This window comes from Micromys minutus, assembly GCF_963924665.1.
Source record: "Micromys minutus genome assembly, chromosome: 11".
Lineage (NCBI taxonomy): Eukaryota > Metazoa > Chordata > Mammalia > Rodentia > Muridae > Micromys > Micromys minutus.
This window is the reverse complement of record NC_137980.1, coordinates 58,545,082-58,567,394: the sequence shown is the minus strand read 5'-3', so window position 1 is coordinate 58,567,394 and position 22,313 is coordinate 58,545,082. Positions and strand designations below refer to the sequence as shown.

The window sequence follows — 22,313 nt, the reverse complement described above, 5'->3', positions numbered from 1 at the left end:
GTTTGGAAACTTTATTTCATTTGTTCTGTCCCCTCCCCATTTCCAGTCTCATGGTACTATTGGAAATGCAGTGCCATTTTAAAACTTTGCTAAGATTTTCCAGAGACTCCTTTTAAAGCTCCTTTTGCCCATAAACATTTTCGCAGTACATTGCTTTAATGCCCACATCTCCATATTGTGAGGCATTGCTTTACGTGTAATAAACTGTGTGTTTGGAACAAAGGTTTCCAGTAAGCAGCTTTATTTATTGTGACAGATGGTGCGGTGTAGTTCCTTGAATAAATACGGGGCGTCAGAGATGCTACGTTTGCAATAGGAGGCAGGTGAGGCAGACCTAAGCTCCTTGCCTTCATTACACTGTGGCCAGTACTAAGCTGAAGGGTTAGAAGATTGCTTTATTGGTAGTCTGTCGTAGGCTTTATATAAATGTTATGTAAACAAGTCTCTTGAGTGTTTTCATCTCATGAATTGTACAAAACTCTTAGATAACACCACCCCTCCCAGATGCTGGGTTTAAAGTCTCCATCCCTAAGGTCTCTGTCTGAGGTATGCTGTCACAGATGAGTGGGCTGCCATAAATCCTGAAGATGGTACAGTGACAGTGGCACCAATAGATGTTCTTGGGGCCAGGCAGCAGACCAGGAGGGACTAGCTGCCTATAGCCAGCTGCTGTCCATTCCTGTCCATAGCCACAGCGCTCATCCCTGCTGCCTGCTGGAGTGCTCTGACAGTCACTTCCTACTAAAGTTCTTGTTTATGAGCTCCGAGGACCTGACTTTTCCCCGCCGCCCCCTAACACAGCTCCTTGGCAGGCTGAGGTGTCGCAAATTCCTGGGGTCCCCTGAGCACCAGCAGCTCCAGGAAGGCCAGGATCACCAGGAAGGCCAGGCTCACCATGAGCACCATCTCGACCATCTTTGCTGATGCCAGGCACGCCTTGAGGCCCTAGAAACCAGGAGAGTGCAGTTAGTTAGAGGCCATTCACAATCTACTTGGAAGATTGTCTCTAGCGGCTAACTTCTGAACAGTAAGAGGTCAGAGATGAAGAGCTCGGGCACAGAGCCCAAAAAAGCAGGGGGAAGACAGGTGGCTGGGCAGGAGGTGGGCAGGTACAGCTGAGGCCACACTAGTCACAAAGAGCATGTTCTGAAGACATGGTGCACTGTGGGATGCATGTCAAGAACATATTAGGAGGAGCTGGAGAAATGGCTCGGCAGTTAAAAGCACTGCCACTTTTCCTGAGGTCCTGAGTCCAGTTCCCAGCACCCACGTGGTGACTGTGGTCTTACATAACTCATGAAATCCAATGAGTCCAATGGCCTTTTTGGTGGAAGGATGTACCCATAGACAAAAATACCCACATACATAAAATATATAAGCAAAAAAAAAATTTAAGAGCCTATTTGTTGTTGGCAGGCAGCCTGGGAAGAAGTTGCAGTTTTACCTAGGGGTAAATGGCCATAGCCATTCAACATGAGGTACCGAAAATGTGAAAACACATCTGGGATGGCATCTTAGAGGTAATACTGAAGGCCACACAGACATGTAGCTGGGGGTTGCCAACAGGACAGTCAGGAGACCATATAAACAGAGGGGCAGGGGTGCTTTGAAGAGTTGTCCCTCAGGGAGAGAGGCTATACCTCATGAAGGAGGGTACTGCTCACAGAGGAGGAAGGTTGCTCCTTGTGAGCCAAGGAGAGGGGCTGTGCTTCACAAAGGAGGCAAGGAGAGTCACCCAAGCACATCTGCTCCTTGGCCTGACTGGAGGAGCCCAGAGAGTTATAGAAGCAGCTCCTAACCAGGTCCTTAATGCTTTGCCAAATGAAAAACATGCGCAGCCCTTCCCCAGAACTGTGTGACAGCAGTGGCCTACCTTGGTAGCCCTGGTCCCCAGCAGGTCCATCCAGCCCTGCACCTATTGCTCCCTTGTCTCCTCTGTCACCTTGCCCCCCTGCAATGAGGAAAGGAACAGGCAGGTTAGAGCAGATCACAGTGCTGGATTTCCCGTCTTCTTTCCACACAGCTTGCTGCTTTTTTAAGCATTTCCTGAAGTGAGGCTGCTCACAAAGTCCAGCTTAGTGGAAGTCTCACCAGAGTTAGCATGCATGCCTACATCCCTAACACACCAGCTGATACCACCCTTACCTCTAAAATCACTGGTGGCATTTTAGTTTATTGAAAATATTTATGGGCTGGAGAGATGGCTCTGTGGTTAAGAACACTGACTGCTCTTCCAGAGGTCCTGAGTTCAAATCACAGAAACCACATGGTGGCTCACAACCATCTGTAATGAGATCTGATGCCTTCTGCTGTGTCTGAAGACAATGACAGTGTGCTCATATACACAAATCTTTTTTAAAAATTAAAAAAAAATATTTATGCCTCTGAAACAGTCGTGTTATCTGGTGTTCATGTTTTCAGTATGAGTTTGGACCTAGGGCTTATCAAAGGATGCTTTAATTTAATGAGACAAAAGTCTCAGTCTGTAGCTCACTATGCAGCCCCTGCTGACTTCCAACTCACAGTGATCCTCCTGCCTCAGTCCTTCAAGTGCTGGGATCACATTGGGCACTACAGTGTTTTTAGATATCCCCTAAGTGTTCAATTCCTTCACCTCTGTTTTGATCTAGTTATGGTTACACAGGGCTGGGGCTCCTGTTCCATGATAGAGCACTTGCCTAGTATGCATGAGGCCTGACCTTAAATTCCCAGCAGCTCAAGAACAGCAAAAGTAAAAGGCAAACAACCTCCAATGACACAGGTGCAGCTGGGATGGTTTTCTGGCATTTCTGAGTTCATGGCAGCACATGCAGGTGTGATTGTGGTCAAAAGCTAAGGCCATTGCTACTCGTTGAACTGATTTCTGTTGCTGTTCGGAGTGGTGCTATTGCCTCCAGTCCAGTGGCCTGGAGGGGCTGCCCCGGTGTGTGAGCTTTAATGCCTTCTGACAGCTCACTGGTTCCCTGTGGTGGATCTCAATTCGACACCGTGTCCAAGGAGGTCTTGGCACAGCAATGACCATGGCCTGTGATTGGTGTTTGAGAAGGTCTAATCACACATGTACATTCTCCACAGTGGGCTCATGGCATCCTTGCGCACACTCAAAAACAAAGATGCCCAGTGCCTCACACAGAACGGACAGTGTGCATGCCCTTCAAACAGAAAACAGGTTTGCATGGCCATCCCAGCAGGCTTCCTGGATCCTTATCCCTGTCATGGCCTCTGGTGTCAAACTGGTTCATAATGCTCTAAGTTTTATTTTTAGCCTAGAAGGAATTCAGATGCTTGTTCTGAAATCCTATACATTTTTTTTTAATGGCAGTCACTCACAGGACACCAGATGGCACAGACTACCTACGAAGGCCACACTCTGGAGGGGTGGCAGAGAAAACAGTCACTGGAAAGTTGATTTGGGACAGACACTACACTGAGACAAGATTAATTCTCCGTGTTTGCTCTCCAGTGTCTCCAAGGATTTTTAGGAACAGGTGAAAATGAGGTACAAACTATGCCAAGCCCACATACCAGAGTTTTTACATTTACACCTTAGAGAAGATGAGGGACTCAGAATTGTTTCCCATACAGATTCTTTTCTTAGAACTACTTTTGGGAAACAGGAAGCTATTAGCCAATCAGAACAAGGTGGAATCAGGGGCTTCAGACTTGTCACCAGGGCAACATGAAGCTTGAGAAGTCTACATTTTAAAATATGCAAATTTCAACAGGCTTTGGAAAAGGCTGGTGCCCATCAGTTCACACAGTCGGCTATCACAACCCCCAGTTTGTGTCTGATGCTCCAGCTATCTTCCAGAAAGCTGGCCATAGATTGTGCCAGTAGCTATGACATCAGCAGACAAGAAATAAGGTCTGACCTGATTCACACCATCTTAAACACAGCTGAATTAGTTGTTTTTGCTGTTTGCCCCTGACATTGTCATGTACCGCCAATCTTCTGGGCTCCAGAGTAAAAGTGGGTTTCTATTATGTATTGCTTACAACCCAAACAAGTTTTGTTCTGGTGGTATTTGAGAAAAACCATCCCATTAAAGGTTCTGTGCTTCCCACAGAATGGTAAGAAATTACCTGTGCTGGTCCCAAAAGCACAAAGGCCCAGCCCTCTCCCTGAATGAGTCCTAGAGTGTATGTGGCATAACCAGACTGTTGGCTGCATCTTTATAGCATTTCTAGGTGAGCCACGTAGACTGCAGTGCTGCTCCTGGGTCTCGGGACCATGCAGTGAATCAACAGCACAAATGGCAATCTGACATTGAACCTGACTGTTCCTTGAGTCCTCTCTTCCCTGGACTTCAGGAGTCAGGTATCCCAGCATGAAAGGGCAGAGCTGTGCTGTTCAGTGCTGCAGAAAACTAGGGTTTCCTCGTGTGACCGAGACACTGCCATCAGAGCAGCATGATCATATCTCACTTAAGTCAAATACTTACCTCTTGGTCCAGGATCTCCTAGTTCCCCAGTGGGACCACGGTATCCAGGGGGACCCCGAGCGCCAGGGTGGCCAATGGAGCCTGGGGGGCCTGGAGGGCCTGGAGGGCCAGCCGGACCAGGCCTGCCGATGGAGCCTGGTGCTAAGGGCTTCCTCAGGTGTGCAGCCAACTGTGCGATTTGCTCTTTTGAAAAACAGAGTGCCAGGCACATACTTCAGAGAGGATTACCAAAACATCTTCATGCAAAGTATAATACGGCCAGCTCTCTGTCAGAAGGGGATTTTCACTCACTGGCCAAAAATGATTATTTTATCTGCTCTAGACTATGCCAGAGGAGATGGGAGGGGCCCTTCTCTTGGACTACCTCTCCTGCTGGAATGGGAAGTTCAAAGCCACTTGGGGAAGTGTCCCTCCCAGTCAAAGGGCACAGTAGTTTCTTCCTTGTAATTGGTTTTTTGTTTGATTGGATTTTGTTTCTTCGAGACAGGGTTTCTCTGTGTGGCCCCGGCTGTCCTGGAACTCTGCAGACCAGGCTGGCTTCCAACTCAGGGATCCGCCCGCCTCTGCCTCTGCCTCTCAAGTGCTGGGGATGCCGGTGTGCGCCACCAGCACCCGGTTTCTTTTGTTGCCCTCAGTAGTTAGTTGGGGCTCCTCTGAGTACCCTGCATTGTCACACGCTGGGAAGTGAGTAGCCCTCCTTGAGGTCAGAGGACTGGTAAGGTAGGGAGGACAGGGCGGAGCTGTGTGAGGGCGGGGCATGCGCAGGAGACTCACCGCTGATCATCCCCCCACACAGCTCCCTGATTCGCTGTTCACTGGCTTCCTTGCCCTGTAATTCACCCAGGTTCGTCAGCAGGTTGGGCAGTGCACAGTAATCCCGACTTACCCAGCACCGAACTCCCAAAACAACTGATAGTTCACAAGAAACAAAAACCAAAAGGAAACCAAACCATGATCTAAGCCCAGCACAAGTTCAAAACCCATAACATAAGAGAAAGAAAAAGCTACGAACCGGAACTCCCGGCTTCCCTGTGATACCTGGGACACCCTGGACACCTTGGAAGCCCAGTGGACCTGGGGGACCAGGTACGCCCTGGACTCCACTGGTGCCATTGGGGCCCTGGATGCCTTTGGGGCCCAGTTCCCCTCGGCTGCCGGCCTGCAGAAAAACAAGAGGAAGGGAGTCAGAGTGAGCCCTCCTTGGGAAGGCCTGGACCTGAAAATGAGTGGCCAGCACATCTCAGATCTAGGGGGTGCTTTACAAGGCAACTGCCCACCCAGAGGATATGTTGTCAAAGTATCTGGGAGGTACTCACCTCTCCTTTTTGTCCAACGGGGCCGTTAGGACCCTGTGAAGAGGAGGTGTATACATCAACTATGGGGTGTGTGGAAGTAGCTCCAAAACTGACCCAGCACATGATGCGTGGAAGACAGAACTCGAGTGCTTCGCTCACAGACACCGCCAAGGGTGTTCTTCCCTCTCGCCTACAGTGCGGTTCTCATACCTCTTTCCCCTGAAGTCTGACTTCACTGGCTGCCTGGAACTTGCTCTAACTACTGAATGTCTCACTTCCAGTCTCTTCGCTGTGACATTATGGATGCTGAGTTGAACACCTCTGCCCTGAGACTCTGGGCCTTTTCCTAGCTGGGGCCTCGTCATTTGGACTCAGCTCCAAGAGTGTAAGTGGGTTGATTGGGCCCAGCTATTGGCCCTGCTTGATACTGTGGCTATCCACAGCTGAAGCAAGGAAGGGCAGATGGTGAAGTCCCCACTTGGCTCACCATTATGGTAACTGGCACTACATAGATGTTGGTAGCTGGCAGGGGCTTTGTCCCACACAGCCACTGCCTACCAATTCATCAGTCTGAGGGTGATCAGGTGGGCCTGATTCTAAGGCTCTGTCAAGAATCTGCTAAGATAAAGAACAATCAATCAACTGGGATTATATGCGTTAAAGGTGTAACAGGTTTACAGTGGACGATGGTTACTATCTAGAAGCAAGCTCTCTGGAGCTAGGCTTGGACAAAAGCAAACACATCACTACTGAACTGAAATTCTTGGTCACCTTGAAGCTAGAAAGGGCTTCCCATCAGAGACCCAAGGCTGCCTTCAGGAGAGTTGTGAGTGGGACTCGGTCAGAGTTCTGTTTTATAACAGGCCCAGGTTCCAACTCTGTTAAGTGGAGTGTTCTCTGCTTAGACCTCAGCAGTGGCTGATTCAAGCAAGGTGACCTTCCTAGGCAGAATGTGACAACATCCCCAGAGAGTCCTACACCTCAGCAGGGAACCACCCTGCTTGTGTCTCCCAGACCCCACTCTCCCCTACCACAAAATGGGATGGCAAGGCCTGGACACATGGTGGGGGTGCTATTTATACCTTACCTGTTATCCTCAGATACCTCATCAATGGGACAGTTACCACCCAAACTGACTGGGTGGCTCTCAGTTCACAGTAAGGGGCTCAGACATACTCACCAGCTCTCCTTTGTCCCCTGGAAGACCATCAGAACCTGCAATGCCCTGAAGACAACACACTAATATCACCAATGGCTCCTCCCCACCCAGAGCCACTTGTCTATCTATTACTGATCCTAAGACTCAGGCCAGAGTCCAGGTGAGGATCCTGTACTAGATGGAGCTCCCAACGCAACACAAGAACCCAGAGCCACCGTCCAAGAGGACTACAAAACTGAAGTCATTCATTCGCACTGTGAGGCTTTCCTGCTGGTAGCACCTTGGTGGCATTAGATGGAAAAGCCCTGGATCACTCAGAGAGGAGAAAGCAGTGGCTGTGAGGATGGAGGCAGCAGCCGCAGTCCACCCTCTGGGCTGTTTCAGGAAGGAAATGGGCTTCAGAGAGAAGCCACACGGCTCTAACCTGCTTTTACAATGTAAGTCTTAGAGCCCAGACTTTGCCCCTTTTACAAAGCCAGTTTGCCACCCAGGCCATACAGTGACCATCTGGACAACTACATGTAGAGAGACACTCTTATATGCATCACCTGTCCAAAAAAAAAAAAAAAAAAAAAAAAAAAAAAAAGCCAATGGCCAATGAGCTGGGGCAGGAAATAGGAGGTGGGACACCTCCAGGCAGAGAGGATTCTGGGAAATAGAGTATAAAAGGGAGACTGAGGTGATAGGGGTGTGGTGTGTGTAAACCAGCAGGTAGTTGAATTCGGGACAGAATGGAGAGTCAAGGGAGACGCTGAGGCATAAAAAAGCAGGCCGTGACTGAAGAGAGGTAACTAACCAAGTGGTAGACGTAGAATAGTTTGAATGGGTTAAATAAGTTACAAGCTCACCAGGGAATGAGCCAAAGCATTTAAAAACAAATAATTAGTCTCAGAGTCATTATTGTTGGGAACTAAGTGGATGGAAAGGAAAAACGGATTGATTTTTTAATAAATTGCACCTAGTAAAGCAGCTGCCTTTGTCCCTCCCTGCTGATGTCCAGGGCTGTGCTAAGCAGGGTGGAAGAAATCAGAAGCAAAATGGAGGGAGGGAAGAGACAAAGGAACCTCTCAAGAGTTCTGAAAGTAACCCCACAGCCAGCTGGCCTAGAGCTGACCTGACCATGCACTGGATTCTCACCTGGTCTCCCTTAGGGCCTGTGGCACCTCCTGGACCCTAGGTAGAGAGAAGGTTCTAGATTAGAGGAACCCTGGGAGTACCCATGTGGTGTCATGGCCCTGCACAGCAGAGGCAGGAATCCCACCTACAATAGGTATAGAAATTCTTCCTATGGTAAGGGGCTTAGAAACAGCACCCCAGCCCCAGCTGCCAGACCCAAGTCCAGAGATAACAGCAGTATAAGCCATCCATGCCTCTCTGGTTCTTGAAGGGTCAGCTTTCCCTGGACAGTGAATTCTTTATATCAGCTACTGCTGTCTTCGATTTCTCTCTCTCTCTCTCTCTCTCTCTCTGACACACACACGCTTACTCATTCACACAGAACAGAGACACAAAAAGACAGACAGGGACACACACAGAGAGAGACACACACAGAGAGAGCAAAAGGGGGGAGAGAAGGAGAGAGGGTGGGAGGGAGAGAGAGGGAGGGGGAAGCTGCTCTTGTAGAAAACCTGGATTTGGTTCCCAGCATTGCATCAGGTGGCTCACATCCATCTGTAACTCTAGTTCCAGGGACTGACCCCCCCTTAACATCCTTGGGCTCTTATACATATGGTATACATTCATCCATGTGGCCAAGCATCATATACACAAGATTAAAATAAATAAATCCTTTTTAAAAAGAGAATTAAATGTGAAAGCAAAGGCAGGAGCTATCCAGGGAAGAGAAAGCCTGTGAAGTGTCTCCTCTCTGCTGGGCAGACATCATCACCGTTACCACCAAGCTTTCCCCTCTACTAGCTTAGAGCCCTCAGAGCTATTGGCAAATTCCCTAACCCCTGGAATTTCCTGACTAGAGGCTAATAAAGCACCCACTGTCCCTGCTGTGTGGTGCTGGTTTCTGTGGGCTCCCTGTGACTGTAGAGGTATCCTAGTGCCTCCGATAGGATGGCACACATTTGAAGAGTGTTTCGTCCTTGCCAAGTGGGGATCAAGAAAGCAATCACATAGTTTCTAAAGACCCCAGACCAGACCCCCAGACTCCTCTCAGGGGTCCCCAGGTCTTATCCACTAACCAGTGAGGACCTGAGTAAGCCACAACTCCTCTGGGCCCTGTCCCTGCACAATGCCAAATGTCACTGGTTGTCATAGGGCCATCAGCAGAGAGCCTTGGAAAGTTACATGTTCAAAAACTGGGGCCATTGGGGTCTGAGCTCACACCCAACTGCAGCCCAGGACCTAGAGCCTCAAGTTCCCAGGTCTCCCCTTGTCCCAGTTATTGGTTCTTCTAGACCTGCGTGCAGGGCTTGTGACAGAGCAGGGAGAAGTCTAGATCTCTTCTTCCCCAAGAAGAACACCAACAGAGTGAACGAGAAAAGGGTCAAGGGCACCTGTCCGCAGAGTGGGTGCGACCATCCCTGCCACCCATGTGGGAAGGAGGAGGCTGCTGCTGGCTTGGGTCTGTGTAGACTGGTTAGAGCAGAGAGGCAGAAGAGAAGGACCCTTACCCGGTCACCCACATCTCCCCGTAGGCCTTGGGGGCCTGGAAGGCCAGGATCTCCTATGGTGCCTTTTTGGCCCTGTGAATTGGACAAGATCCCAGTTAGTCAGCACCCAGAAGAATCCAGCCAGGGCCACTCCTCTGCCCAGCGAACCAGGGCTCAATGGCTTAAACCTTACTCCAACTTTACCCACCTGGAAGCCACGGACACCAGGAGCCCCAGGAGGACCTTGTGGGCCAAGAGCCCCCTAAAAGACCAAGGCATGAGTGGATATTGTGAGATCCAGGGAGTTCCTGGAGGCTCTAGGAGTCTGTGTGGCCCAGGAAGCCCAGCTGAGCCTCCACTGGATGTCGGGAGGCTGAGTGGACAGTGCACAAGTTCTGAGTCATCTCTAAGTTGTTAGGTTTGGAGGCACAAGCACAGACGTGCTCTGGGACAACTGAGCGTGGGGAACCGATCTCAGGGTTTACATAGTCTATAACTAATTTGTCAGGCTAGCTGAGTGTCAGGTACCTTCCACAGGCCCTCAGGGAAAGTGACTCCAAGGGTTATAAGGGCAAGAAAATTTCCATCTCTATTTGCCAGAGTCTCAGCTGCACGGTAGCATTAAAGAATCTGAGGCCAGTGTAGCTCAACATGGCACCAGAGGGTGAGGGATAAAGAAGGCCAGATTCACCCATCTCCTACCATTCCCAGGCTTTGGGAAACTGGTCCATTCATAAACCCCAAAGTGCTACCCCTCCCTGCCCATGTCTCTGTGACCTCCCCAAGGGGTTGTGTTTCCCGCTTACCACTGAGCCCCTGTGACCAGCCTCGCCACGCTCCCCCGGAACACCAACATCTCCCTGTTAGGAAAGAAAAGGTGAGGTCAGGGTCCCCTTTGACATGTGTGAGAAGGGGCAAGGTCTCTGCATACATATGGAGAGAGCAGAGTTCCTATGTGCACATACGGGGGGGGGGGGTAGAGTCTACACATATACATAGAAGGAAAGACAGAGTTCCTGTGTATGCAAGGTGGGGAGGGACAGGTCCTCAGCATGCATAGGCAAGGTGGAGTCTCTGTGTACACACAGGGGAGGAGGAAAAGGAGGGACAAGATCCTCCTATGTTCACATGGGGATACTCACAGGAATACCGGGCTCTCCAGAGGGGCCAGCCTCGCCCAGCTCCCCAGTTCTACCCTATACAAGTGAAGAGACAGTGAGTACTATGTCCCCACCATCCCCCACACAGCACTGCATGCTATACTTCCTCTCTGGGGCAAAGCAGCCACTTACCGGTTCTCCTTTCTCGCCTTTGGACCCTGCTCGTCCAGGGAGTCCCTGCCAGAACAGGGATCAGGGGTCAGGGTCAAGGTCTGAGTCAAGGCTGGAGTTTGGGTTAGGGCTGGGTGCCAGGATCAGAGCCGAGACTGCTGAGCCCACAGAGGGCATGCGTGTAGAGAATGTCCACATGGGAGTGCACATAGGCCAGGCAGAGAGCTCCCAAAGGGTAAAGCTGACTCTCACCGCCTCCCCAGTCTGATGAGAGGCCCTGTGAGCAACCCCAGGCAGCATCTTCCGGGTGAACCCACAATGTCCAGGATGAACACAGGCTCATTTCCATGTGCCCCACAGGTGAGAGTACAGATGTGGTAAAGTAGGCCCCTGACTTCTAGCACCAGCGGTGTGCTGGATCCCAGTAGATCCATCCCTAGGACAAATGCAGAAGCTAACCCAGAGCAACTAACCTACCTAGCTTGGACACTCACCGGCAACCCATTGGGGCCTTTCTCTCCTGGGGCACCATTGCGACCAGCCTCCCCCTGCAAGGACAGTGAGTAGGGGAGGAGGATGAATGGTGCTAAGGCCTTGGGAAGCTGAAATCTTCCACCTCCTCCCGGCAAGCATCCAGCCAGGCACCAACCTTCTCACCGTCAATTCCTGGCACACCATCCTTGCCATCCTTGCCTGGCATGCCCTAAAGACAAGGGACTATGTTAGACCCTTCAGACAGAGAAACACCTTGTCCCCCTGAAGAACCCCTTTTTCACCCTCAAAACTAAAAATGTCTCTTGAGTTCCTGACAGTGGTTGTGTTTCCCTGGCTAGGTGGCTCTATGCCACCCTCAGAGACCTTGGAAGGGAGTACATGTATAGACAGGATGCTCAGGCTCCAACCTATCACCTGTCTTCTCGGGGGTCAGAAAGGGCCTGATCTTAGACTACTAATTTCTGTAGGGGTACAGCAGCTGCCGAACTTCAGGCTGGAGCAAACGGGAGACGATCGCTGCTGTGGGGTACTGTCTTGGGCTGCTGGGAGCTGTGAGGTGCTACTGTAGATTTCTGGGAACTTCTGAACTGCTGGCGATATTGGAAGCTGCTGGGGAAGCCATGGGTTTCTGGGGCTGCCAGAGCAGTTGGTGGATACCGTTGGGGAGTACTAACTGCTAGGCGCTGCTGCTGTGGGTTTCGGGGAGCTGTTGGGAATGATGGAGCACGGGTGTGTGTGTGTTTGTGTTGGGACTTTTGGGAGCTGAAGAACCACAGCGGTTTGAATGGCAAGAGCCATCTGAAGGTTAGACTATATATAACACAGGCACTTTTGAGTAGGGTCTGTGACCTATCATAGATCACACACCTGTGAAGCAGGGCCCTGTAAATGGAAAGAGAACCTAAGAAGAATGGTTATAAATAGTGACAGCTCAGCCCAGAGGAGTAGCAATTCTGAGCGGGGGCAGTTTATGTGGCCATAACACAACGCTTGACCCCGCATATGTCCAAGATACTCACTGGTTCTCCGCCTGGCCCGGCCACTCCGGGGATTCCTTTGGGACCAGGCCTGCCCTAAAGGAAACATAGGACACAAGCAGCTGCAGTTGAGACCCCCAGGACACCCCATCCTGCCTCACCATGTCCCCACAGGCTCAGCCACACAGGCCCAGCTTTTGGTTCATCAGGCGTACTGTGCTTTCCCTGGGGAACGTGTCATGACTCATCCCAACCTAGAGCTAGGCTCCATCACCAGGGCCTCTCGAAGACCCTGCTCATGGGGCGACCTTAGGAGCTGTGGTCACTATGTGCGGCTCTGTTCAGCCACGACAGCCCCTTCTGTTCAGGAGAAACCTGAGCGTCTACTTAGCTCCTGTCCCTATGCCTCACTTCAGAGCCTCCATCTGGGGTGGACAGTTTGAGACAGTGAGGTGTAGGAAGGAAACGTCTACCACCCGGGCTGGCAATGGTGCCGACCCAGTCTAGGGCTGGACTAGGGCCAGGGTTTGAGCTCAGTGGCCCGTTCCCCAGCCTCTGCTCAGAACTTCACTGCTGACTGCTCTAGAGTCAAGTCTTCCATATGAGCTTTGGGTGTTTGCAGGGAGCAGGGGGAGGACCTGAACCATTCAGATCCAGCATAGAGAGCCACGCCCCTAGCAGGGCCCACAGCTACAGAAGTGAGATCTGTATAGAAAGGCCCAGAGAACCAAGCTTCCTCTCACTTACCAGGTCACCCTTAGGGCCACGGAACCCTTCTGGTCCCCTTTCACCCCTGTCACCCTAAAAAATAACAAGGGGGTAGGGACAGGTTAACAACACAGAGAAAACAGAAAAGCTGTGGGTCTTTTTTTTTTTTTTTTTAAGATAAGGTTTTGCTTTGTAAACCATGCCAGCCTTGAACTTTTTTATTTGTTTGTTTGTTTGTTTATTATAAGCACACTGTCCTCAGACACACCAGAAGAGGGCATCAGATCCCATTACAGTTGGTTGTGAGCCACCATGTGGTTGCTGGGAATTGAACTCAGGACCTCTGGAAGAGGAGTCAGTGCTCCTAACCGCTGAGCCACCTCTCCAGCCCCAAGCTGTGGGTCTTGACTGAAGCTCCTCCAGGTTTTGCCTGGCTTAGCTCTCTAGACCTGATCACAGGCAGCCTCCTGCTGCAGAAGGTCACATGACACCATTGTCCCCAGTTCATATCCAGATAATAAAGGAGGCAGATCTCCCATTCAGGACAGATGCAAGCTGTCTGTCACCAGCATGACACATTGTCCTGTGCGACTTCTTGTGTGCTCTGGACCTCATTGCTATACCATCCCTCGCTATGTCCTGAGTCCCCCATGTACCTATGGACAGCTCACCCTGGGACAGAGTAGAGGCAGCCCAGTGGGACAAAGGGTGGCATGTATGTGAACCAGCAGCAGATGGTAAAGTCAAGGGGTCAGAGGGTCTAGGCTGGTACCAAGTCCACCATCTAACCTAGATAGATACATACCGCTTTCCCAGGTGCTCCTGGGATCCCAGGGGGGCCCCGAAACCCAATGGGACCCTGTAAAGGAGAGAAGGCTTATGACATCCTCTCACAAGAACAGATACCCAGAGGAAGGCTCTAGCACAGTCTCAAGTTGCCAGCCAGGAAGATCTTTGATGCTGGCTGCTGAGGCTCTTTTATCCTGAGCCTTAACAAAGTCTGGGTTTGAACCATTCCAGGCACCCAACTACCAGGGCTGACCTAGGTGGACCCACAGCCCTCCATGGAGCCAACAGCACTTACCCGGTCCCCAGGGGGCCCAAGCGGCCCTGGAAGTCCTCGTAATCCTCGTGGGCCCTGAGGGGACAGAACAGAGCTACAGGGCCCAGACAACACATTTACCTGAACAGCCACCATAAATCTTGCCTCCGAGTTCCCTAAGGCCTTGTCATTGGTCCTAGACATCACCTGAGGCCTTTGGAGGGGGCATCACTAGCCTTGTTGTCAGAATGGATGTGACCATTCTTCAAGAGCTGGTTAACTGTCCCTGAAGTCTAAACTAGCTTCCCTTGGGGTGATCATCAAAAAGGGGTCTCCACCTCACCACCCTGATCCATCCCTATCCTCACCTGTAGCCCTACGGTGCCTGGGATTCCAGGAGGCCCAGGGGGGCCAGGATTACCCTGTAACAGAGAAAGCAGCAGTCAGACAGTTCACCCTAGTTCTAGCATCTTCCACTGCTCACTGGTCCCTCTCATGAGTCTGAGCCAGGATAGGCATTCCTCCTACTTCAGAGCTGTGTTGCAGAGGTTGAGTAGCTGTAAAAAGGCTACATAAACATGGTGACCTCACCACTGCCTGGGCAGGATCAGGGGGTCTCTGTTCAAGCAAGATCCCCAGGTCTTCCTAGGCATCTCTTCCTGGTCAAGTGGGGAAGTACCTACTCTGTACCCAGCAGTCTGGACTCAGCCACTTCTGCCATCACAAGTGTATCCCAGACCTCTTCCCAGCATGCAGCAAGGGCAAGGGCCTTCTAGGACAGTGGCCACAAGCTGAGAGCAGCAGAGACTTTAATGAACATTTTAAGCCTAAAGCCAAGTGTCCTCAGGGACCCTTAGCATCCCAGGAGCTTCCACATGATGTCAGATAGAGGAGAAAGAAATTTGTTTACATAAAAGGTTCCAGGTCACCCAGCTCTGACTAGCCAGCCCCCATTGAGGAAATACCAGGCCCTTCCCCCAGCTGTTCTAGCCCCTACTGTGGTTGCTGTTTCTAGGTCAGTTAACCACACGTGGACAGTGTTTTTACCTTCTCACCATCTTTGCCAACTTCTCCTTGTTCCCCTTTGTAGCCAGTAGGCCCCTGGAAACAATCACAGAAGTCATTGTCCCCAGACCCACACATGCCCCACCCCCCACCTCCCCATCTGCCCATGCAGAGTCAAGGTCTGTGCAGCCAGTCAGCGCAAACAGCAGCATGTCATTCCGAGTCTAAGGCCAGGAACCAGACAGAAAAACCTAGGCCCAAGAGGGTCTGTGACTATGCTTTCCAAGGGCCCCAAGACAAATAGGGTTAGGATCCTATCTCTTATCTGTCTCTGCCTCCTCTGATCTCTTAGGCCAGGCCTAGCATGGTCACAGCAGCTTCCAGTGTGTCACAGAGGTGAGAAAAGATGACAATTCTGTCCCCCCACTAACAATACTGAGTCTAGGCTCAGACTATAAAAGCTCTAGCGGTATAGCCTGTGGGGACCCAACAGCCTCTGTCAGTGGAGACTATGCTCAGCCTATCACCCACAGCTGCTGGCTCACCTTGAACCCCGGCATTCCTGGGGGGCCTGGAGGGCCTGGAGGGCAGATGGCGGGACACTGTGGAAAAGCAGAAGGATCAGACCCTTCCGAGACAAATGAGGCAGGATCCCAAGAGAGACCAGCAGCAAGCGGGGAGAACTGTGAGGAACCATCTCTCCAGTGATGGAGACAAACCTAAACAGGGCCCCATTCAGTGCCTGAGGTGAAGTGACTTCGGGAAGGTGATGGCAGCCAGTCACCTTCCTGCACAGCACAGACTTCTCTACAGACTCAACCTCAAAGCAGCTATTTACATACTGGCTTCAGGCTCCACAAAGGGGCCTTCATCTTGTGACCAGGCACCTGGTGGCTGTTAGGAGGAACGCCTTGTGAACTCAACCAATGGCGCCAATCTCTGGTTTGATGGCCATCCCACACCACACAACGGGACACTGATGGAGATTTCTAGCTCTCTTCACACTGAACTGGCCAGGTCCAGCCTGGGTGCATAGCGGGACTATTAACTTCTATCCAGCAGCCCATCCCAGAGGCTCAACACTGGCCTCATTTAGAAGAACCCTACTTTCCCTTCTAGAGCAAATGTTGGGGATGCCGAGTAAGGGTGAAGAGCAGTAGACATGCGACCATCAGTGTTAAATGAGACTGTATCCAGACAGGGTTGAAACCACACACAAACTCCCTCCCGCAACAGACCAGGCCTTAGTCACCCAGTGTGGTGGCTACTTACCACCTATGATTGACAGCAGCTAAGAGGTGGCTCTGCAGGAAGCAGAGTTGCCACCTGAGGGAAGTGTACTGTACGGCTCTAGTGTCACCTCCCTGTGGCTAGTAGCTTTGTTAGGGACAACACAGATATAGGCAGTGAGAATTGCAGATGAGGCCAGGCCTGTGCCTGGAACCATCTGCAGAGCTCAGAGCTCCTTCTTGTTGCTGAGCAAGCAGGTCCCTCTAGGAATAGAAATGCTGTCATGGAAGACACACACACACACACACACACACACACACACACACACACACACCCTCCTCCACCTCTACCAAGCAGTGGCCTCAGGAAAGACTCATCCTCCAAAGTAGGAACGTCCCATAACCCCTCCATAATCACCACAAATGCATACCTGCAGATCAGTAGCACCTTCAGGGAGGACTCCAGGGTTTCCCTTCAACATACAAAGAGGTAGCTGGTGTGTACCCACTCTCCCACACCCTGTCCTTGACTTTAATCTAACCGAGGGCTTGAAACCCTCAATCCTATCTCACCAGTGCCAGTGCAAGGCACTACTGACCCGTCTGCATTGCCGGTGACAATAAAAAGCATGACAATAAAAAGCATCTATCCTTGGGGCAAGGTGACCTTGAATGCTATTGCAGTTCCTGTATCCCACCTGCTTCTGGGGAATGGCACAGAGCCTGGGCAGGTTTAAGGTGGGGCCCAACCCAGTTAGTCTAGGATGCCTGACAGGGTTCCCCTCCAGTACTTACAGGAGGCCCAGGAGGTCCTGGGGGGCCAGGCAGGCCTGGAAGTCCAGAGGGTCCCTACAAAGAATTCATGACTCAGAGTAGAGCCTGCCCCGCTGAGTGAGGTCACCAGCTTCCCCCCAAAATGGAGGACAGATACTACAGCTCCCTTTAATCCTCCCTGGACGAAGCCATGCCGGTATCTGTCTGCCACTCTGAGTCATGGGGTGGCTCTCTGCCTGGGCTTCTGTCAGGGCCCACCAGGTCAGGGGGTTTGGGGTGCAGATGGAACAGTGAGGACAGAGTGCACAGGAAGAGGGAAGGGACAGGGAGAAGGTAAGTAGGAGGAGAAACAGGGAGCCTCTGGTCAAGTGTGGTATGGAGACCACATCCACCCGTGCAGTGGAGGTGCGAGGAGGAGTCACTCACCGGGGGGCCACGCAGACCAATCCCACCTGGGAGGCCACTCGCTCCTGCCTCTCCCTGAAGGAGGTAAAAACAGAGGGAGATGGGCAACCCGTGACCCCGAATGAGGGAATCCCACCAGTGCCACCTGCCCTTTGAAAAGCCAGGACTCCATATGTGAAGAAGTCAGAATGAAATGAACCCTAAGAAGACCACTCTGCCATGACCTGGGATATCCCAGAGAAAACAGGCTTCAGCAAGAGCTGCTCTGGAAATGTACACGCTTGGGAGGGGCCAGAGGGTGGTAAATACTCACAGGAGGTCCAGGGAGGCCTTTGCCCTGCAAAGCCAAGAATGAGGTCAGAGCATAGGTGGGGCACATAGGGTAGGGGTCCAGGGAAAGTGAGGTGCCTGATTTAGAAGAGCCACCCCCACTCACACAGAAACCATAATCCAGATAAAGCTCTAGGAGTCTAGGCCAAAGCCAGGCCATAGGAGGAGCTGCAAGGGACCCCAGGAATGCCACACCACAATAAAAACCCCACAGGGAGGAGAGGATGGTACTTACCCCAAGTCCTGGTGGCCCTGGGGGTCCTAGACTTCCCTGAAAAGGAAAACAAGGGTCAGAGTGCACAGGGAAGAAACTCCGGCCTCTGCTTGTATTTTCTTTCCTTTGGTCATAACTCTGTCAAGGCGGGGATCAGGGCAAGAAACCTCTGTAGGGAAGAAGACATGTGAGGTTCTGCTGTCCTAGCCTCGGTGAGTGTGGAGGAAAAGCATGGGCCAAGCAGGTTGCTAGTGGGTGGGCAGAACCAACAGGTGGGGCAGGGCACAAAGGTGGGCACGAGCCATACAGTTAGGGACCCCAGCCTGCCTTCCAGCTGTGCCAACACTAGCCTACAAAGGTTTCTGAGAATTCAGGCCTCGGTTTGTGTGAGAAAACCACCAGCTTGGTAGACAGGTGTGAAATGTCTGGCTTGCCAAGAAGTTGGTTCTTGCACCGTAGTCACAGTGTCTGCCAGGCAGCCTGGGATCTGCCTGTCCCAGGCTAAGCAAGTAGCAGCCCAGCTGGCCACTAGCTAGCTGCTTTCATTCAGGTGTTGCACACATCTGAGTCCCCATGCTGGCTCTGTCCTTGTGCCCCACCCACCCCTCTGGGGTGCTTTGTGCTCGTGTGACTACCTCTCCCCTGAGATGAAGGAGAGTTATGGACAAAACTTCAGGAACAGCGGGAGTCAGTTTACTAGGGAATGAATGGGGGGTTCAGTGAAGACTGTTGGACTCAGGGGTGTGAAGTGCTTCCTCCTGTGCACCCCACACCGCTCCACCTGCTCTGAATCCCAGGGGGACACTGACCAGGTATAGCTGTGGGGTTTCTGGCGAGGAGAACACAGGGGCTGTGCACTCAGCCCCCCCCCCCGCCCTAAAGCAGAGCATTGGGACAGGGCCCAGTGAGTATGGTCGTGGATGCCATCTACAGAACTTCTGGGAACCTAACCTCTGGACCGCAGCCCCTGGAACTGAGACACTTACCCGTTCTCCAGGGGCACCTTTGGGTCCTGCGGGTCCATCCCTCCCTGTCAGGCCCTGGAGAGGAAGGCAGAGGGTGGGCACAAGAAGCCACCAAATGAGCCACACATGCCTTGCCACAGAAGAATAAGCTACAGACTCTTTCTTAACTAGGAACTCAGAGGCACAGACCATGGTACACCCAAAGCTCTGGGAGGGGGTGGAGCCAGCATGTGGAAAATCTGCTACCAAGCCCTGTGATGGCTAAACACAGGTCCAGCAGCTCAGTCCTATGTCCCGCTGGCCTGTGTCAGATCCTGGCCTTGAGGACACGCTGTCCATCAAAGCATCAGGGGGCTCAGCGGGACACCGGTGTGGCCAGCGTGGGGCTGGAAGCCAGACAATGGGCCCTTGTTCTTGGATCAGCAAGAGCTGATGGGACTGCAGACTCCAGGAAACTGGTTCTGTCTCGGCCAGGAGCTGGCAGAGTCTGGGATGAAGGCCAAGGACCCCCGTTGGGAACTACTGCAACTTCTGTCAAGACAAGGTTTCCTGCCTGAATAAGCCCAGCTTCAGAACTGCAGTGAAATCCTGACCCTTGGCTGGGCCCGGCACAGGGGTGAGGTGAGGCAGGGATGCAGGAGGAGGGGACACTCACATCTACACCAGGCAGTCCAGGCAGCCCTGCCTCTCCCGGCTTCCCCGGCTTCCCCGAGGTCCCTTTGGGTCCCTGGGTAGGAGGAAAGGACAGAGTTATGCAACAAGTACCCGGCTCTAAGCTTTAGACTTCATCAAGGGAGATATGTCCTCTCCATGTTGGGTACCAGCCAGCTGTGGTGATGGCTCCGTACCCTGCTACTCTGGTGGAACCCCAAAAGATTTCCCTAGTCCCATTTCATCAACTGGACGTTCACCAAACGGATCCAGCATCCCTAGCAAAAGATCAACAGGGTTACTCTCTGTTGGACCTGGGTGGCTCAGGATCTTCAGCCAAGGTGAGGGGCCCACACAAACACAGTGGGGAGACATTATAGAGCTCTACTGTCTGGCACAAAGAACTTTCAGCCAGACTGAGCAGAGTCCCACAGGCTCCCCTCCAGACCGATTCTGGGCTCTGCCTTCAGGCCTCTCCTAGGGCAACACAGGCCCACAGAAGTGAGAACAGGGCATCAGTGACCTTTTGTTTTCTGCATCCACCCCTCCCCTTTCCAACCAGAGACACTTACTTGAAGGCCAGGCAGACCTGGAGGGCCAGTTTCTCCCTGCAGAAATGAAAGTGAGCACTCATAAACCCTGAAAACAGGAAACCCACCCTAGAGCCGGACCTTTCTTCAATCCAGTTCCCGAAGCTGGGCCCACAGAAACATTGTGGGGTCCTCAGAGCCTCTCATCTATACCTGGTGACCTCTCCTCTGCAAGAAAGCCAGGGATAGGGTGAGCTAGAAATCATTTGGGGATCATCTAGGAACGCAGTGGCACTGTAGCCTTCAGAACCTAATGGTCCCTCTGGACTGACCTAAGAGCTTTACAGAGCAGCTGTGGTGAGCCAAGCAGCCTCTTGACTCCATTTACTGGGGGGAATGGCACTTCCTCATGCATTTTTCAGAAATGTGTCCCTCCAGTCCATTCTCTATGGATACCCGCAGAACCTCTTTCATATGAGGCTTTAAGAGTCTCAGAGCCTGGGTGCTCAGCTACAGTAGAGGATAAGGGCCTGAGCCACCCAGGTCCAATATGGTGTCCCAGGAGGGGCATGAGGGACCCAGTGGCCATTGCAACTGAGTTAGGTTCTGGGACTCTTGGAAGTCTGAGAAGAATTCAGGCATTCTTAGCGCAGCTTTCCCTAGCTCTATGGAGTCCCCAGAGGAACACGCAAGTGACTGGAGGCTGGCCTTCCTGGGGAAGACTCCATGAGAAGCCTTTCACTCTAGATGATGGGACAGGGTGTGGCGGAGCTGCAAGACTTCATTTACCTCCTGAAACTGTTTGTACAGGAACTGAATGGTTGGTACACCCCAAAGGTCAAGCTGGATCCCAGTCCCTCCAAGACTGGATCTATTTTCAGTACCAGGAAGACCCTTAGGTCTCCAGAGTAACATGTCACACACCCCTGAAATATAGGAGCACATGTGTCTCGGAGCTAAAGCTTCTAGCTCAAGGACTACCCTGTCATTTGTACCCCAGCATTTGCCCCAAAGAGGACCGAGGTCCTTTTAGCTCCACTGGGGTATTCTGTGCCACCGTAGCTCTGAGAGGAAGGACTTGGGTTGGTGGTTACAAGGCCAGGCGTCTCAGGGCACCTTCCCCATTCCTCTCCCAACTCACATCGATGCCATCCTTGCCGGGCTTTCCAGGAGGCCCTTGGGGACCAGGGGGGCCTCGAGGTCCCACTTTCTGAAATTGAGATAAGTTATTAGGTAAGCCTCTTTCCCAACATGTCAGCCTTCTCGTCCCATTTTCCCTAGCCCAAGAAATTTTGGAGCCTGTGACAGTGGCCCACGACCCTCCTCCCTGCCTGCCTTAAAAAACCCCAAAATCTCCTGCGCTGGAGCCTGGCGCCAAGGCGTTTGCGCCAGGAGTGGTTGTGCTGCGGCCCCGCAGGGAGTCTGCAGGAACAAAGGCAACGTTGTGTGTTCTGAGCGTGGTGGCAATAGTGGCAGCGCTTGGCAGCGGCCTGACCCGGTTGGGTGAAGACAAGTGGAAGCCCAGGATCATGGCTGACATATCTTGGTGTCCGTGGGGCTCAGCTGCATCACCATCGTCAACTGGAGCGAGGTGGCGAAGAGGCTGCCACAGATGTGCTCAAGGGTCCTTAGCGGCGGGGCTCAGGGGTTGGCCCAAGGGGCTTGAGTTGTTCCAGGCTATACGGTTCGACGTCCCGCCCTATCCCCGACCCCATAAGCACCCGCGGGCCCGCGCTCACCTGCGCGGAGGTGGCCGTCAGGAGCTGCCCCAGCAGCAGCAGGGCTAGGGCAGGCGCTCCGGTCATGGCTGGCAGGCGCTCTGAGCGGCTGGCGCCGAGCGGCGGGCAGCAGGGTGGGGAGAGGGGCTGGGGGCGGCGCGAGGCTGTGCGCCCCGCCCTGCCCCGCCCCACCCGCGCACAAGCCCCTCATTCAGCCGGGGCCCACCTGAGCCGGCGGGGCGCCGCGTGGGCTGGAAAGAAAAAACCCAGCAACATTTTCTGGATCTCCTCTTGAGTTAAAATTATCCCAGGACCGCGCGTTACACACGCACCTTTCAGCGCATAAGAAAGACTCTTTTCTCTCCCACTCCTCTCCTGAGTGAACTCCCACAGTGAAGGGCATCTTTTAAGAACTGCGAAGGGCACGCCCAAACTGCCCAAATCCCTGTGGGTAGATCTCCTTTTCCAAAGCCTACCATGGCAAGGATTCTGTATAGTGA

At 52.4% G+C, this 22,313-nt stretch overlaps 1 protein-coding gene across 1 annotated transcript; it reads right to left on the bottom strand.

The window, feature by feature from the left end:
- Window positions 1–754: 754 nt before the first annotated feature.
- COL9A3 (collagen type IX alpha 3 chain) lies at window positions 755–21,900 on the bottom strand (the record flags this gene model as incomplete). Its single annotated transcript, XM_080925712.1, has 32 exons — window positions 755–945; window positions 1,874–1,951; window positions 4,443–4,625; window positions 5,217–5,271; window positions 5,455–5,601; window positions 5,759–5,791; window positions 6,918–6,962; window positions 8,034–8,069; window positions 9,404–9,592; window positions 9,708–9,761; window positions 10,306–10,359; window positions 10,642–10,695; window positions 10,792–10,836; window positions 11,265–11,318; window positions 11,420–11,473; window positions 12,285–12,338; window positions 12,990–13,043; window positions 13,756–13,809; window positions 14,035–14,088; window positions 14,361–14,414; window positions 15,040–15,093; window positions 15,543–15,599; window positions 16,658–16,699; window positions 17,022–17,075; window positions 17,427–17,480; window positions 17,719–17,742; window positions 17,971–18,006; window positions 18,936–18,989; window positions 19,570–19,641; window positions 20,138–20,173; window positions 21,237–21,305; window positions 21,835–21,900. The coding sequence occupies 32 exons, from the start codon at window positions 21,898–21,900 to the stop codon at window positions 755–757; spliced, it is 2,160 nt and encodes a 719-aa protein (XP_080781838.1).
- Between the last annotated feature and the right edge of the window lie 413 nt (window positions 21,901–22,313).